Genomic DNA, 18,901 nt, shown 5'->3' on the forward strand with positions numbered 1-18,901 from the left:
TCTGAGGCAAAACTAGAGAAATGAAGGCCAGGGATTTAGCTCAGTGGCACCGTGCCTGCCTTGAAAGCACAAGGTCCTGAGTTCAATCCCCAGTACCACACACAAACACACACACACACACACACACACACACACAAAACCAGAGATACAATTACTGATGATGTCAACTGAAAAATAAGTTAAAAAAAAAAGCGAAAAAACTCTAGCTATGTTCCTTATCTTCACTCAAATCCTATGGGAGTAGGTTATTTCCTCATATGCTCTCAAGGTGCTAGTTTATTTAAGTCTGTGGATACCTAATGATAGTGGACACAGTCACCAGTATAAACAGGAACACAATTGAATGGATGAAAGTGAATTACCACCCACAAATACGAATGTGCCTCCTTACTAACATGCTACTAATTAGACTCCTGAATTGAAGGATGTGATTGTGCATCTGACTCACTACTTGGAGGTGTATCTTCTGATAACCTACTCAAAGAATAATAACTTCTGTTTATTCTAGTAGGTTTGGCAAGCTCAGATGCATCGCTAGAGACGTAATGGTCACCAGTAAATACCAAAGCTTGATCCTCACTCTTCTATCTCCAAGTCATTGTTCAAATTGTCCCACTTTTGGGCTGGGGATTTAGCTCAGTGGTGCCGCCACCTCCCTTGAAAGCGCAAGGTCCTGAGTTTGATCCCCGGTACCAAAAACAAAACAAAAAACCAAATTGTCCCACTTTTTCTTCAACTACAGCCCTGATTTAAGTCAGTAAATTCTTAAACCTTCTAGAACAGTGGTGGTGAACCTATGGCATGCATGCCGCAGTGCGCTGTTTGTATCACTGAAAGCTCTAAAATGCCCATCATCACTGCTCTAGAACAACATTTGGCCCACTCTTCTACTCCATATACCTCAATCATTTTTCCGTATTCATTGATTACATGTCTAATTTGTTTTAAATCCTCAAAGACAATTTCTGTGTCTCTTTTAAAATGTTTTCCAAGGTCTTAACCTCAGTGATCCAGTTAGTACATGTTACTTCTTTGAGACAGCCCAATAAAGATGGGAAATATTTTTCAGTTACTTGGAGAGAAACAATTTGAGTGGCTGCTCCCATTGGCAAAGATGCAGAATTTGATGGGCAAAATTTAGCTTAGAAGAGTAGGCAAAGGAACCTTATTTCTTTTGTTAATTAACATGATACGTGCCTGTGACTGCAGGATGTAGCTGACATTAACGAGTGAGCTCTGGGAAATTCAGAGTGGTGCTCCCCCCTCCCTCCATTGAGTTCTGGCTCTTACTATTCCCTTCTTCTTTACAATGACATCAAACTATTTTAGTTTTAAAATCAGGATGGCCCTTAGTCCTTAGCAATCCGTCATTACTAAGAATGAGAGGATATAAAAGAGGAAAATGTATGAGCACAGACATACTTTTGTTTTATGGCAGTTACTATGTAAATGTGAGGTGAGATATTTCTTGGATAAGTTTTCAGTTGAGGAGCTCTTTTTTTATATAAATTTTAAACTATTCACATAAACATAATGGATATCACTGTTTACAAAAACATGAACTTTGGCAACTCAGTATAAAGATGAAATTCTTCCATGTTACATACTTGAAAAAGAACAAAATAAAGACATTTCCTTCTATATCTTCTTATTTGACTTAAAAGAATCCTAACCAAATAAATTCTGAAAGAAAGGGCCTGCTATGAGACTAGACTGACCTTTTGGGTTACTTTATGAAAGGCACTTGAAGTAACTCATCAGTCACTTCCACTTGCATGAATATGAATGGATGAGTTAATGTATTGTGGCAGTAGTCTTTACTTTATACTAATACATTTACAACCCCTATCACTGGGCTATGAGCTACTTAGGACATGGATTGTATTTTATATTTCATAAAGGTACCCAATAAATATTTGTTCACTGAATGAAAGAATGAAAAAATAAGTACATTAGTACTAATACCTTAATGCAATGAATTCAAAACTCAAAGACCTATAGTGTGTTATAATCATTAGCATATTATATAATAACAGCTACCATATTTTCAAATGCTGAAGCTCTTTAAAAACCTAAACTTTGAGAACAAATTAAGATAAGCTTACTGGAGTCCTACTGTTTAATAAGCTGACACTAAAAGACTCTGTGAATTGGATGTACTAGTAGTTTTTATTTTGTTGTGTATTTTAAAGGTGGTATTACAATAGCTAAAATAGACTAAAAGCAAATTAATAAGAAAAATCTTCATAGGCAGGACTTAGCTGAATTAGAATCTCCTGGCTCTCAGTAAGAAGCCCCTAAAGGGATCAGACTCAAGTAAATAAAAAATCCAGCTGAATTTTATCAGAGAAAAGTTTCAACTTTGAGTACCCCAGCAATCAAGGATGAATTATGTATAAGATTAGTAAAGTGCCTTCATCCATACCCCAGGCAGAGAACATTTTTCTATCTCACTATGACTAAAGGAAAAGCAGCAATGTGTTTGCCTGCCAAGGACAGCTGTAGCTGTACTCTAGATACGAGTCTAACACTGAGGGATTAAAATTTAATTGTAAAGCTGTTGCTACCTGGGAATAAAAGCTTGAACTTTGGTTTCAGAAAGAAATTGGGACTGCAACATACTAAACAGATAAGAACAAGAGGGGCAAGTCCCTAACAGAGTGTGAGAATATGTTCCCTTCTTAAATATTCCCCCAAACTATTGGTGTGTGTGTGTGTGTGTGTGTTTGTGAGACAGAGATATTGGCTACCAGCCAGGATGCTCAAAGAGAAGGGAATATCGCCCTTCTCTACACTTTTGAATAGTATATACATGTTTCATTTTTAGAATGCTTGAAATTACAAGATGAAGTCATAAGGAGCTTATGTGGCACAAATTCTTTGAATATAAGTTCTCTTAATTTTCCTGAGCATCACCTGAAGCCCAAAGAATTTTTTTCTTGAAGCTGGCTGTGGTCAAAATGGACTTAAGGCAATCTTAATGTTATTAGAAAGGGAGATAATTTCTTCCCCTCAAATTCAATTAGAATATCATTAAAATCCAATCTTTTATTGAGACTTCATCACCATTAAGAAACACATGAAAGGGCCGGGGATTTAGCTCAGTGGTTCCGCCGCCTGCCTCAAAAGCACAAGGACCCAAGTTTGATCCCCAGTACTAAAAAAAGAAAAAAGAAAGGAACACATGAAAGTTTCTCACCTATAGATAAACTACTAGAAGTATAACTGCTACTAAAAATCTCCCCTTTAACAAAAATTAAAATTAAAAACACCAACAAATGGGCCGGGGATTTAGCTTAGTGGTTTCGCTGCCTGCTGCGCAAGCACAAGGACCCAAGTTCAATCCCCAGTACCAAAAAAAAAAAAATCAACAAATTATGATACTTAGAACCAAAAGTTTATTTTGTTAGCTAAACTCTTCCGATAACCCTTCACAAACTTTTAGATATTGAGAGAGGACTGATGTTGAAAATAAAAAATATTTTTTGTTTTGAGACAAGATTTCACTATAGAGTCCAGGATGGCCTCAAACTTGTGGTAATTCTCCTGCCTCAGCCTTCTGAGTGCTGGGATTACAGGCATGTACCACCACGCCAGGTAAAATATGCTTTAATATTTTATATTAAACTATTTCAGAGAGTCAAATTCTCTCTGATTAGTTACAAACCAGGGTCTACTGTTTTCTGCAGTATCACCATACAAGTTAGGCAATAGAGAGGCTAAAGTTATCTGATTATGTTACATAAATGACCAAACAGCATTCTTTCTTAAGTGGCTAATTAGTGAGAAGAGAAGCAGTTTAAAACACTGAAAAGCAAAAGTGCATTCTTTACATGAGAATTCAACCAATACACATAGATAATGTGAAGAGTTCCTTGGGGCTGGGATTTAGCTCAGTGGTGCTGCACCTGCCTTGCAAGTGCAAGGTCCTGAGTTCCATCCCTGGTACTGAAACAAACAAAAAAAAGTTCTTTGGGCAGCATTTATTTGTCTACTGAGGTCTTTGCCTTTGCAGTAAGCATATCTCCAACCTAAAAACCCTTTTGATTTTTCTAGCAATTCACATCAGCTTTTTCATTTAACACTCTTCTCCAAATTCAACTTTTTTTGGTGGTGGTGGTGGTACTCAGGACTGACCTAGGGCTTTCATACTGAGTTATAACCCCAACCCCTTTATAATTTTCTTAGATAAGGTCTCACAAAGCCACTAAACTGCCAAGGGTGGGCTTAAACCCTTATTCCTCCTGCCTCAGCTCCCCAAAGCACTGGGATTACAGGCATGTGCCATCATATCTGGCTCAAATTCAACTCTTATAGGAGAAGACTACTGTAGCAAAGCCACTTGACTATCACCACTCAGTCATTATATATCCTCTCAGCATTACTATATCTAGTTTGAATTTTTTAAAACTTATTTTGATGTAAATTGTGAATATATTATTGAAATAAAAACATATATCATGACTAAAAGTAGTAGCCTATCTTGTCTATTATCTAATTTTAGGCATATCACTTAGCTTTGATGATGCAAACTTTCCATCTATAACATGGGAAGATTATAATCTCTCTTTTAATAAGAACAAATGATGTAAGTATAAACTCTTTAAAAAACAGGACAAGAGGGCCGGGGATTTAGCTCAGTGGTGCAGCCACCTGCCTTGCAAGCACAAGGTCCTGAGTTCAATCCCCAGTACCAAAAAAAGGGACAAGAACTAATTAAAGTCCAAGTTACTCTTAGTTTAGATTCTTAATATTTAAGTAGTCTTACTAATTTATAGTTCTTTTGGGCATTAGAAATATTTCAATATAGGACTGGGGATTTAGCTCAGTGGTCCCGCCGCTTGCCTCACAAGCACAAGGACCCGAGTTCGATCCCCAGTACCAGAAAAAAAAAAAAGAAATATTTCAATATATTAGAAGATTGCAGCAAGTTCAAAGCCAGCCTGGACTACACAGTGAGTTCATGGCCAGCCTGAATTACATGGTAAGACCCTGTCTAAAAAAACAAAACAAGAAAGAAAGAAATTTGATTGGTCAGGGAAGGGTACAAAACTCCAAAAACAGCTAACTATTCCTCAAGATTTTAAGTTTCTTTTATATCTCTATTTATTTTATTCAGAGAACTTCGCTTTTTATTTAGACAAAGGTGTTTTCTAAAACAAAGATCAGTAGGTTTTCTAACAAATTCTAATAGTAACAGCATAATGGGTTTAGAAGGAATGATTTTCATCAATTCTAAGCATAGTTCTTCTAAAACTAAGTAGTCTATGTGCCCTAAGTACAAATGATTTAGCAATAAATATATTAGTAGCAGTTAATGACAGGATGTCGTAAACTTTGGTAGTGAGACTTGGTTTGAGGGAAAAAATTGTTAAATATATTGCCAAACAAATTCAAGGAGAGCTTTTATGAACTTCATAGTTGACAGCCATATGTTAGTGGGAAGAAAGAGTGCTTTCCACAAACTTCAACTTAAACTCTGAGAAAAGGATATAGACTTGTATTAAAAAGCACATTGTCTTAACTTTTATTCTTTTTCCCCCTCCTTTGAAAAGAAGAGTTCAGTACTTAGAACATTTGAATAAAGAGTGTTAGGAATTTCACAAATTTCTCAGACTGGATTATTTTTTTAAGAGAAATAATGAGAATACTTTTATTAGAAGTAGAGAACATCTTTTCTCTTGCTATAAATATCCAAATTAATAAAGAAAATAAAAATTGGAAATGCCAGACTGCCAAAACAGAGACTTTTTAAAGGCACTAATGATGGAACAAAAATGTAAATATTCAAAATTTTTGACCTGTCTCATAACAGACTCATTTGATTATCTGTATAGTCTCTGGGAAATACCTCCAATGTATTATTGTGGAAATAGTACAGAATAGAACAATATGTACTTTACAGGAATATAAGCTTTGTTATAATTCAAAATGTTTAAAAAACTCTACCAGTCCTTATGAACTAAAAATATCTCACAGCTTTGAAAAAAAATGCATTTTTAAACAAAGTAAAGAAACTTAAACTTGTCAGTTAAATTTCTAAATGTGGCCCTATGTATTATGTAAAGAAGTATGCAACTATCATAGGTTTTTAGCATTAATGAAGTCAGATGGAAAATATTTTTAAAAAGATCTTTCACCAATGAACAACTTTCATGTTATTATTACAGTGAAAAGCTAAAAACCTTTAAAAATAATCATACATTTCTCTACTATTATATATCAACATATAGTTATAATTGTCTATCAACCCTCCTAGTTCTTAAGATGATCTTTGCCCTGGAAAAAATTAAAATTAAAAAAAATAATGAGAATAATGGATAAACCTTTCCAGAAGTTGTGCTTGGTATTCAATAAAAGACACTTGGCATTTATATTTGCTTATTATTTTAAAATGTAATTTTGGGAGAAAAATTTTAATTACTTTTATGAAGGGCCTGAAGAAACCCTAGTGAGACATTCTGTGGAGAGGTCCTTTGTTAGTGTAACATCTGACCTTCTATATCTTTGGAAATCATGCAACTTGGCTAATGTAGTCCTTAAAGAATTAATCAAGCAGATTGTAAGACCCTAGCTACAGTGAAGCCAGCCAATTATGAGTTGCTCAGAAATTCATCATTGGCATGTCCAACCACATTTTCCCACATAAAGATTAGTAGAAATATGTGCAAGCAAGGCCCATTCCCACCACAGCACAGCTACAATATGTGTTTAGTGAAACTCAACAAACTTTTGCCTTAGTAAAACAGATAATTTATTTGGAAATCTTTTTTATTCCTGACTTTACCCTAATGTCTTTTTTTCTGCCAAATGGCAAAGATTGCCCTATTTAGTTAAAATCTAAAGTAGAGACTTTTACATTCAAACACACCTCTCAATTCAAAGCACTAAAGTCATCTGCCACAAGCCCGAACTCATCAGTAAGTTAGTAAAATCCCCAAAGACCATCTTTAAATCTTCACTTTTATGATAACTCCCTTCCAAACCTTACTTAGAAGAAAGCTTTCTCTGCAAGAGAGAAATGAAAGGGGCCAGAGCAGATGAAGACTGGTTCTCTAAGGAGAGGGCAGTGCTGCTCTTAAATAAAGACGCTCCTTTCAGATAAGCAGAATCAGATTCCAGTTCAGTTGGTTTGCTGGCTACCCTTACTTTGAACTTTCATATTTAACCCAGCAGGCTTCAAAGCAGGTGAGAAAATAACCTACCACTTAAAAGCAATTTTTTCTTTTTCAGGAATTCTGGCCTTGGAGAGTATCAGCTCTGATATTAGCACATTCCTCATCTCTAGGGATTTATGTAACTTTTCGTTGCTCTATGTCTAATGTCAAACCAGATTTTCATCTCAGCTAGGAGAAAAATCGGGGGGAAAAAATCCTCATTTGGTAAATATGAAATCTTATTCCATATAGCCTTATAGCATGTAAAAGAAGAGATATTATAACCCCTAACCATTCTAGTTCATTCCCTTCCATTTATCTAAATCTGATATACAGTGAGAATTATTAAAAATTATTAATCCCAAGGACCTGGCATCATAAAAAAGCAAACCTTATAACAAATACATTTTTAAAACATTCAAATTGAATTTGCTCCAGTATGTAAGCTAATATAAAAAGATATTAGTCTAGGTGTGGTGGCACATGTCTGGAATCCCAGCACTTTGGGAGGCTGAGGCAAGAGGGACTGAAGTGGGTGTGAAGCCAGCCTAGGGTACGTAGAGAGTTCAAGGACAGTAGAACTATATAGTGAGATGATGTCTCAACATACAAAAAATAAACAACAACAAAAATACCAAAAAGATATTAGATGAGGAAGAGACGAAGGTAATGATGAATAAATTTAGGAAATTTTCTTAAATGACTTTGCCTTACTAAATAGAAGAACAAGTATGTTTCATCAGTTCCTACTTAATTGGTCATCAGATATCTGACTTAATTGAAAATCCTAACATAGGTAGCTTGAACTTATCAACAGGGTTGCCTGTGGCAGGAACTGGAAACATTTTTCCTCTTTTTGTGGTTAACATATACATAATGTACTAAATGTATAGTACTAACAGTATGATACTGGGCTGGGGATTTAGCTCAGTGGTTCCACCACCTGCCTCAAAAGCACAAGGTCCCAAGTTTGATCCCTGGTACCAAAAAAACCACAAACAAACTAATAGTATGATACTTGTATCATCATTTAAATGACACTCAACTACTATTTATTCTTCAGTTTTTATGGGAAAATGCATTTTGAGCTTACTGTTAGGACTTATCTCCTTTATAGCTTTTTCTTTCTTCCCCCCGGTACCAGGGATTGAACTCAGGACCTTGCGCTTGCAAGGCTGGCAACAGCGACACTGAGCTAAATCCCCAGCCCTTATAGCTGTTTTTTGGTGATAAGGATGCCAATGACAGGGAAGAACAGCTAACACCTACTTTTTACTGTGGGTAGACATAGTTCTAAATGCTTGAGATATTTTAACTTTAACCTTCACTCAAACCTATACAGGAGCACTATTCTCATTTTACAATTAAGGGTAGAGATAATGAAATAACTTACCTGAATTTGCACAACCAATAAGTGTCAGGGATAGAATTTAAAGCAAAGCAGTCTGGCACCACAGTCTCCACCCATAACCGCTCTCAATTCTACCCCTTCTCCATTTGGACGAGGTAGCACTATTCAGATGTTCCACATTCCACAGATTAGTGAGAGAGTAGAGCAAGGTTTCTCAAGCTCTAAATGTGCATATAGGATAACCTGGGAATCTTGTTAAAATGCAGATTCTGATTCAGGAGGTCTGTGGCAGTGCCTGGGGCTTTACATTTTTTACCAGCTCCTGGGTGAGAGTTGGGGCCCCTGGGATATAAACCACACCTTATGAAGTAGTGCAGAAGTAGAATTTGAAAGTCTAGTTCCTTTGTTGTTTGTCTGTCAAGGCATTTATATGTTGTGTATAGAAGCTGGAGACTGCCCACACTGTAATCATTTTCCATTAACTCTTAAATAGGACCTGCCTTTGAGACTGCTGCATGCCAGATCCTAGTTTGATCATACTATCAGTAAATATTTATATTTTAGAAATTTAAAATGTACATGTAAAAGCCACAGAGATAAAATATGGCTGTAAAAGTTCACTGACAGTGACATTTTAAATTTTATATATCATCAACTATACAAAAACCAAAAGTTAAGTGAGTAAATCTTGTTTATTGTACATCAACTAGAATCACAGTATATCAATAACTTTTAGTCTTTTTTTTTTTAAATCTTAAAAAGAAGCTTCCACTTTAAAATATGTAATTCTTCATTCTCAGGCTCTGCTAGAAGAGTGCTAAGGAACTTATACGATGTAATCTTAAAGGCTCTTCTGGTGCCATTAGTGACCTCTTAGGCAAAGGCAGTCACTGTAAACGAACACTGATGGATAGAGCATACAATGAGTACACTCCACATTAATTTCAGCCAGTACACCATGGAAATACACTACTAACAGTTGCTACATATCTATTCCAGATTTTAGGTCTCTCTCTTTGCTCAATTTTCCTCCTTCCCACTCTAATGCCTGAGAGAAATCCACAAACCATTTCTCCCATTGCTTGCCTATGTTTTAAAAACACAGTTGCACATTTTCCCCCAGCTGTTAAAATTGATGGGCTTCCCTTTCTAGTCCATTTTTTTCCCATGCAGCATCACACAGTAAGATCATTTCAATTTGAGATACATTCACTCCCCAATCAGCACCCTTGCAAACAACAGTTACAGTATGATCAATCATTAAGCTTCCTTTTTACACAAAAAGGAAATAGAATAGTCAGTTTCCAACCCAAATATCTATACTCCCCGAACAACAGTGGAAAGTCATTCTTCTTGACGCCTGACCCAGAATCAAATGAATACTCAGACTCCTAGGCCTACAGCCAGTGGCAACTGAACATATTGTACAGTTGACCTTCTGGGAAAATGGGAAATCAGTGCTCTAACCATTGTGCCAGATTAAAGTCAACTAATCTGTAAGGCACAAAACAAAATATTCTTAAGGCAGGCAAAGAAATTGTGAGGAAAACAGGGAGTTAGAATGGAGACATACAGAGAAAAATATATATTGCCAAGCAAAGACTAGTTTTTCTAGTGTTCTCAGGGCTTTCATATTTGAAAACAAAATGAATTATCATTTTCTTTTGGAGTTTTAACTGCTTATCACCCAGTAAACTTATAAAGATGTACAAGAAAGATGCATTCTTTTATGAGGCTGAGAGACTTAAAGGGAATTCTCTTTGGTAATTTTACCTTGAGCCAATGACATTATGAATAGTGATGGGGAACCCTCTTTAATATTGGTCCTCAAGTACTTCCTGGGTCAGAAAATGGGGAAGCAGTTCAAAATTAAAGTATAAAAATAAAAATAAAGGCCTATACATGGCTCTATACCCAAGTTGAGGAAGGTCAATAAGAAGATACAGACACTGGTAACTGGGAAAACCTTTTAATATAAAACATTCTATATCTGGGGCCATCTTACCTAGTTATTCTCTATCCTAGTTGTACTCTTTAATATAAAGTTCAGCAAATCCTCAGAACTAATCATATCATTTAAATGGAAAAATCAAAACAGTTGGTTACAAAATATGAAAATTTTTTAAGTACCAAAGAAAATGTACTAAAGGCAAAAAAGAGTTGGATTATTCTAGTAATGAATGCTGTCTATCACCAAAGGTGATCTACAAACAACTTTATAATGTTATAGCACTGTATTCTTTAAACTTTAAAGCAACAGAAGTATAGCTCAAATCACCAGAAACTTAGGTTTGCATATTTATGGCAGTAACTTTACAAACAAATATCTTCTACTGCTCATCTGAGTTAGCACAAACAGGTCAGAGATGTTTCTTGTGTGCTTTACAAATACTCTATACAAGTCCTTGAGATCATACTTACAGCTTTAGCAAAAACACCCATGATTTCAGGAAATTGGTGTGTGAGAAGGGCTATCATTGCTGTAGAAGAACACAGTCCTGCTGTAAAATGGATGAAAAAAGGAAGTTCCTTCTTTGGATATACAGAAACATGATGAAAGGCTGTAAGGAACAAAAAGTAGGAGTGAATTTTATTTTACAATATAGTTTAAGCTAGTTTTAATATTTTAAGACTAAATCTATTTTAAAAACTAAAAAGGAAAATATTTTTTAAGAACAAGAAGTCTCTGGTCAAACAAGATACAAGAAGAAAGTTATCCATTATTTAGTTCAGCATCAATAGCATTTCTAAATAGACAGATGACTGTACTGGGGTCTGGGAACAGGATGGCATCGTGGGAAAGAACACTGATTACAAAGTCATGCTGAGGTGTTTTTGAAAAACAGCTTTGTAAGTTATTAGTGTGTGATTTTTGAGTAAGTTGCTAAACCCTAAAAGTTGCTATGGAGTTGTTATGATGAACATTGTAAGTACTTAGTAAAATGTGAGTTAATATTAATTCTTGTTCTTTGGAAGCTCAGAAAATAGTATAAAGAGAGATATGTCATAGGGGATTTTCTCAGAAGCATCAGTTAATAATTTTACCAAGATATGAGTATGTTCTCTATATGACATTTCATTGCTCACAGTAAAAAAGAGCTAGAAAACTAAAGCCCCAGAGTTTGCCCATAAATTAATGCCTTTTCTTACTCTACTGCATTTACATATTCAAGTATTATTTTTCTGATTCCAGATTTCATTACTGATTATATTCAAGTATTTATATTTTATTTAAAACTTGAAAAGTACCTGAATAACAATGTAGAGATGAACCTATTATAGTGCTTGACACACAGTAGGTACTTGATAAATTTCTCTTAAACTGAGAACTATTCTGAGACTTCATTAGTCCAGGAAGTTGACAGCTCAGGGCTGGACGCTAACTCAGGAATTCCTGATATATAGTAATATCCTGCATTAGTAAGGGATGACTAATTCAGTGCTGAACCAAGGTCAGCTATAAATTTCACTTTTTCAACACAATGATTAACAGAGAAGATTACATCTAAGCTTCCTGCAATAGCTACAATATTTTTATGTATCTTATACAATTTCAGAAAGTATATACCAAAAACCAAATTCATTTTAAAAGCGACAAAATTTCCAGAGTCTTGAGGAGCCATGTTTAAAGTACAAACACAATGGAACTGAATTTTTTAAATTAGAAACATCACAGCTACTCAGGAGAATGAAACAGGAGGATTACAAATTCAGGGCTAGCATGGGCAACCTAGGCTCTTTTTCAAAAAAACTAAAAAGGGCTGAGTTGGAAATATAGCTCAGTACAAGGCCCTGGGTTCAATCCTCAGGAGACAGACAGACAGACAGACAGACAGACACACACACACACACACACAGAGACAAGAGACAGACTGACTATGCTTTCAGCACACAAATAGCTCTTAACCCCTTTTCCTCTGTTCTTCAGCTATTACAGGCCAATTTCTTGTAGCAAATCAAAAGAAACAAACGTTAGTATTTCAGAAGGCAGGAAATAAAACAGAAAAATTAATAATGTCAAGTAAACTGTTTAGTATTTTATGGTTTATAAAGTATTTGTTTGATTTTTTTTCACTAACCCTAAGAGATAGATGGTATTATTCCCATTTTATAAGGCAGAAAACTACATAGTTTGAGTAAGAAAATTTCCTTAAATATAAGCTTTTTATACTGCAAGAGAGACCTAATTATTTCTTTCTGGATTGCTTTCTGTAGATTTATTTGTCAGTCAATGTTTGGCTAATATATCAATATAATGAATGACTGACTGGTACAGAAACACTCCCTTGGAACAAAAGTTCAAATTTCATCACTAGTTTGTAGAGAAAAATTTATCAGGAGGCGTAATAGACAACTAAATAGCTATGTGAACTAGGGGAATAGTTCAAGTCTGAACTTAAGAGGTCCATAAGCAAATTCCAGAATGCTGTAAGGGATATCAAGGTTGAAGGAATTAAAACAACAAAAAAAATTAAGTACTCTTGAGTATCAGAACTCTACATTATTAAATATTTGTTCATTCTACCAAAGGCAAGGCAGAGACAGGAAAAATAGTCTAAGAACATATATTATACTCAGACAAAGTCCTCTAGCTTACCCTTTTACTGCAATGTCCCAGAGTTTGCACTCTACATGGAGTCAGAATTAATAAAGCCTTACCAAAACAAATTGCCTGGTCTTATAGCATGTGACTCTGATATAGGAAATTACTCCTAATTTATTCATATTAATATGTAAAGTTGGCCTTAGATAACTTCTATATTACCAAGGGTACATTATTTTAATCTAAATATATTAGCTTAATAGATTTTATCATATCAATGTTTTAAAATTAAAGATCCATTCCTTTGCTTTAAAGTCCTTATTCCTATTGAAATGGAAAAATAATGACAAGTACAAATACTACCACCTTCACCCCAGGAAGGAAAATGAAATTTCTCTCACTAATGATCTCCTAATTGCCAAAGTCAATAGATTCTTCTCAGTAACCGCCTTCTCAGATACTCCTCCTCACTTGGAAATTTCTTCCTCCTTTTAGTTTCTAGAATATCTAGTTCTGGCTCTTGTACTATCTTTCTGACCACTCCTTCAATAAATCTCCAACTATTTTCCTGCCATCAATTCCTTAGACATTTTTTTGTTTTTGGTACCAGGGATCGAACTCGAGTCCTTGCGCGTGCGCAGCAGGCGGCGAAACCACTGAACTAAATCCCCGGCCCTCCTTAGACATTTTTGTGCCATCATTGTTCTATCCTTAGTTCAGTTCTTAACACTATACAGTTTCTCTTAGTGATCTCATTTTTGCCTAGAATGACAACTTCCTTCTCTTTTCTCCTCTCCTCCCACCCTGAACTCCCCTCCTTTTCTTCCTTTTTTACCTCAGAGACTGTGTTTTCCCATGTTGCCCAGTTTGGCCTCAAACCCATGATCAGTTTGCTAGTATTCTGCTGAAGATGTTTGTATTTATATTTATAAGGGCTACTATTCTACAGTTTTCTTGTACCTCTGTCTGGTTTTGGTATCAGGACAATACAGGCCTCACCAAATGAGTTGGAGATTATTCCCTCCTTTATTTTCTAAATGAGTTTGTGAGGGCTGGTTATTATTTCTCTTATAAATATTTTTTAAAAATGACTGCTGTTTTTAGTATCTTTAATCTTTGTGTCCTTCCCTGCCTCTAGCATACGATTTTGCCCAACAAAATTTGAAAACGACTGAATCATTATGCAATTATATCCTAGAAATGGCTATGAACGTAAACAGTCCCAAAAAGAGTCTTATTTCTTCCTTTTTTTTTGGTGGTACTCAAGATTGAATACAGGGCATCTGTACTGAGCTATACCCTCCGCCCATTTTTTAATTATTTATTTTGAGATAGGGTATCACTAAGTTGCTAAGTGGCCCAGACTGGGCTCCAACTTGTGATTTCCTGCCTCAGCCTCCCAGAGTACTGGGACTGAAGGTGAAGGTATATACTACTATGCCTGACTCAAAGGCTTTTTAAAATGAAGAATACTATGGGAAATGCTATGTTTGACTATGGTTTGTGTCCCTTCAAAGGTTCATGCGTTGGGAACTTGGTCCCAAGTGGGCAGTGTTAGGAAAGAGAACCCTTAAGAGGCGGGGCCTACTGGGAGGTCCTTGGGTCACTAGGGGTGTGTCCTTGGAAGGAACTGTGAGGTGCCAGTTTCTCTCTGTTTCTGGATGGAGACAGAATCACTGACTTAGCCCTGCACAGGCTCCTGCCACTGCTATCCACTTCTGAGCTGATGCCAAGGGTCAGCCCTTACCACAAAGCTTGCACTATTCTGTTTGCATACTGAACTTCCAAAACTGTGGGCCAAATAAATCTTTCTTGGTAGGTAGCCTATATTGGGTATTTTGTTATAGTGATAAAAATGTGACTAATACAGGAAACAATTTAAACAATTACTTGTAAGTTTAAAAGAATGAAATATTTACTTACTAGGTAACAGCTCTCTATCAGCAGTCTCTGTGCAGCTGGGATAAGGGTAAAATAGATGTCCTTTCTCTAATGGGTATGGAATCATTCTAAAAGCTGAGAAAAAAATACATATGTTGACATTCAATTTTATCTCATTTGCCGTCATCCTATGTCAAAAATCAAAACTCTTTTGGAGATATGTTTTTACAAAATTATCACATAGTGGTTTTTTTTCTTAGACATTTTAGATGAAAGTAACCAAAAGAATTAATAAGGGAAAAATAAGATTTATTTAGAGAACAGTCCAATGGTTTAGTTTAACTAGAGCAAAACTAAAGGCAGTGGTGGGTGGTAAGATTTATTGGGAGCCAGGTGTGGTAGCACACACCTGTAATTTTAGCACTTAGGAGGCTAAGGCAGGAGGATTGACATGAGTTTGAGGACAGCCTGGGCTACATAGCAAGTTCAAGGATAGCCTGAGACCCAGTCTCCAAAAAAATAAATAAATAAATAAAAGATTGGGTCTTTCTTTGCCTCAGTCTCCTTATCACAATAATGGACTTAACTCTACCTTTATAAACTCTGCTTATTAAAGAAACCTTCATAAAGTTGTTGTAGCCCTAACTGTTGGAAATCTTTTAAGGGAGTTCTCAATGGTTCCTAAATTCATGTGTGAAGTTCACCAAAGTTTTCTACGAGCAGAGCTTAATCTAGCTTAGAATTCACCAAAGTATAACCCTTTGACCAGATCTAACCTATCATCTGTTTTTGTAAATAAAAATTTATTGGGCTGGGGATTTAGCTCAGTGGTTTTGCCTCCTGCTGCGCAAGCACAAGGAGCCAAGTTTGATCCCCAGTACCTAAATAAATAAATAAATAAATAAAAATAAAAATTTATCGGAACACAGCCATGCTGTTCATTTATATATTGTTCATATATATTCACTAGGTGTGTGGCACCTGCCTGCAATCCCAGCACACAGGATTGTGAGTTTGAGGCCAGCCTGGGCTACATAATGAGTTAAAGGCCAGTCTGGACTACATAGTGAGACCCTGTCTCTAACAAACAATAAAAGATTGTTTTCATGATGTAAGAATTGAGTAGTTGTGACAAAGACTATGTGGCCTGCAGAGCCTAAAATATTTACTACTTGGCCCTTTACAGAAAACTTTGCCCACCTCTGATTTAGATTATCACCAACTCTGGTGGAGTTATCAAAGAAGAAACCCTTATCAATCTGTTCCATTAGCTAAGCACTCATCAGAACTGTTATAAGGTTTTTGTTTTTCCTTCAGTGGTTGGTTCTATAAACGTCTGTCAAAATATAGACTTTGCTTTATCATAATAAAAAGTAATTACTTGCCCAAAGTCAATCAGCAAATCAGTGACAACATGTGGAAATCATTCATCAGGATGCATGGAAATATACGATATAAATCACATACTTATTGAATATCCACTATGTTCCAGACAGAATGCCAGGCAAAGAAGACACATATAAGATAAATGAGATATAATAGCTGGTTTGGGGGCTTATAGATTACTAGAGAAAACCTGACTACTCAAAGGCACTCAGTATATAATCTCGGTTTGATTAATCTTTTTATTATCAAGAGCAGTATATGACTATTTCCAAATAATTAATGCAGAGGTTCCCAAATTTTCTTGGTTCAAGGACTCATGGTGCCCTTCACAGCCCAGGTTTATTTTTTATTTATTTATGTGTGTGTGTGCTGGAAATGGAACCCAAGGCCTCATACACACTAACCTTGCCTTCTACCACTAAGCTACATTCCCAGTGTCAGAAATGTTTTATGATTCCATAGGTTGAAAAAAAACTAACAATTTCAGTGAGTTCAAACAACTTTAAAAGTTCATGTTCTAACATGTTAGCAATTTAAAAAAAATAAACATAAATTGAAAATAATTTTTTCTTATTTTTAAATAACCATTATTTCAGCAGTGCATGGTGGTGCACACCTGTAGTCTCAACTATTCAGGAGGGCGAGGGGGAAAGATCACTCAGCCCATGAGTTCAAGGCCAGTATAGACAACATAGAAAAACCCATCTCAAAAAATGCCAAAAAGCCAAAACTATCATTTCTTACTCCTAAGATGTATGCATGAAACTGTTAGACAATGCACAACTACTTAAACCTTGGAATCAGACTGAATACCATCATCCTTACAGCCTGTTCCACACTGATTTTTGTGTGGTACTCTTTTAAAATAACAGCAAACTAACAAAACCCAGCTTTGCAAAAATATAGAAGGAATGGAGAGTGATACAATGTTGAAAGTGAACTACCTGGAACTACCAATTTGAATAGTGTCTTACAGAGTTGAGTATTACTGTATTTCCATTAAAACTTTTCCCATGACATCTTTATGAACTGCTACAATGCTCCAAGGGCCTCACTGTAAATACTGGGAACTAAAAAGGCTAAACATTTTTAGTGAATAAGCACTGAATTTACTTTTGAAGTTTTAGTGATAGTTGTGGCTTACCTTCCGAGATAATTATGAATGTGCAATTGATAAAATATTTTGATTAAGCTTTACTTTCTTCCTCTCCTTTTTTTTTTTTTTTAATTTTTTTGGTGCTGGGGATCGAACTCAGGACCTTGCACTTGCCAAGGCAGGCTTCGGAACCATTGAGCTAAATCCCTGGCTTTTTTTACTTTTTTAATGATTAAGAAGCTACAAGTAAGAGATCTGTTAGTTAAAACACTCCAATGTATTCTCCAGAGAAAAATATACAAATGGCCAATAAACACATGAAAAGATGCTCAATATCACTAATCATTAGAGAAATGCACATCAAAATCACAATGAAATTCTACTTCATACCCATCAGGATGGCTATTATCAAACATATATCAAAGCAGGGGTGGAGGGGGTGGGGGGATGTTTAGCTCAGTGGTGCCGCCACCTGCCTCGAAAGCACAAGGTCCTGAGTTCGATCCCTGGTACAAAAAAAAAAAAAATCAAAGCAGAAAATAACACATGTTCACGAGGATGTGGAGAAATTGGAACTCTTGTGGATTGTGGATGGGAATGTCAGATGATGCAGCTGCTATGGAAGACAGAATGGTGATTCTTTGAAAAATTAATTTTATATCCAGCAATTCTACTTCTGGGTATATACAAAAGAATTGAAAGCAGGAATTCAAACAGATATTTGTATACCAATATTCATAGCAGCTTGGGCCAGGGATTTAGCTCAGTGGTTCCACCGCCTCCTCGCAAGCACAAGGTCCCGAGTTCGATCTCCGGTACCAAAAAAAACCAATATTCATAGCAGCTATTCACAATAGTCACAACATAGAAATAATCCAAATGTCCACCAGCAGTTGATTATATACACAAAATACAGTATATAATGAAATATTACATTTTTTAAAAAGAATAAAATTCTGAAACAAACTATATGATGAACCTGGATGATACACTAAGTGAAATCAGCCAGAAGCAAAAGGACAAACATTGCTATGATTTCCCCATATGAGATACCAGAGGTCATACTCATAGAGACAGAAAATACTATGGTGGTTGCCAGAGGCTGGGGAGAAGTAAGAATGGGAAGTTATTATTTAATGTGTACAGAATTTCCATTTGGAAGGATGAAAATGGCTGGAGATGGATGGTGATAATGGTTGTACAACAATGTGAATGTATATAATGCCAATGAACAGAACACAGAAATGGTTAAAATGGTAAATTTTGTTATATTTTACCACAATTAAAATATGAGAACAGGGTTGATAGTTACGAGGAAAATAGGGGCTGGGGATTTAGCTCAGTGGTTCTGCCGCCTGCCTCATAAGCACAAGGTCCTGAGTTCGATCTCCAGTACCAAAAAAAAAAAAAAAAGAGGAAAATAGTTTCATGTTGTATACATCTGAAAATAAAATAAAACCAGACGAATTTTTAAAATATGAGAATAT

General features: G+C 35.7%; 1 protein-coding gene across 14 annotated transcripts in view; it reads right to left on the reverse strand.

Annotated features, from left to right (window-relative positions):
- Nucleotides 1–18,901, reverse strand: part of St7l (suppression of tumorigenicity 7 like) — a 102,391-nt gene that overhangs the window by 21,135 nt on the left and 62,355 nt on the right. For 10 of the 14 annotated variants that reach the window (XM_021265689.2, XM_021265686.2, XM_087212696.1 and 7 more), the window contains 2 exons: nt 14,975–15,067; nt 10,462–11,069 (listed from right to left, as the gene is read on the reverse strand). In XM_021265689.2, coding sequence (XP_021121348.1) covers nt 10,891–11,069; nt 14,975–15,067 — 272 coding nt within the window. In that variant the 3' untranslated portion in view covers nt 10,462–10,890. Of the gene's footprint in view, nt 1–9,181; nt 9,412–10,461; nt 11,070–14,974; nt 15,068–18,901 lie in introns of those variants that run through there. The other 4 variants (XM_013075504.3, XM_013075503.3, XM_013075502.3 and 1 more) reach the window with 3 other exon arrangements.

The sequence above is a fragment of the Heterocephalus glaber genome, unplaced genomic scaffold (assembly GCF_053883595.1).
Source record: "Heterocephalus glaber isolate CG9 unplaced genomic scaffold, H.glaber_assembly_v1.0 deba00001442, whole genome shotgun sequence".
NCBI classification, from domain to species: Eukaryota; Metazoa; Chordata; class Mammalia; order Rodentia; family Bathyergidae; genus Heterocephalus; species Heterocephalus glaber.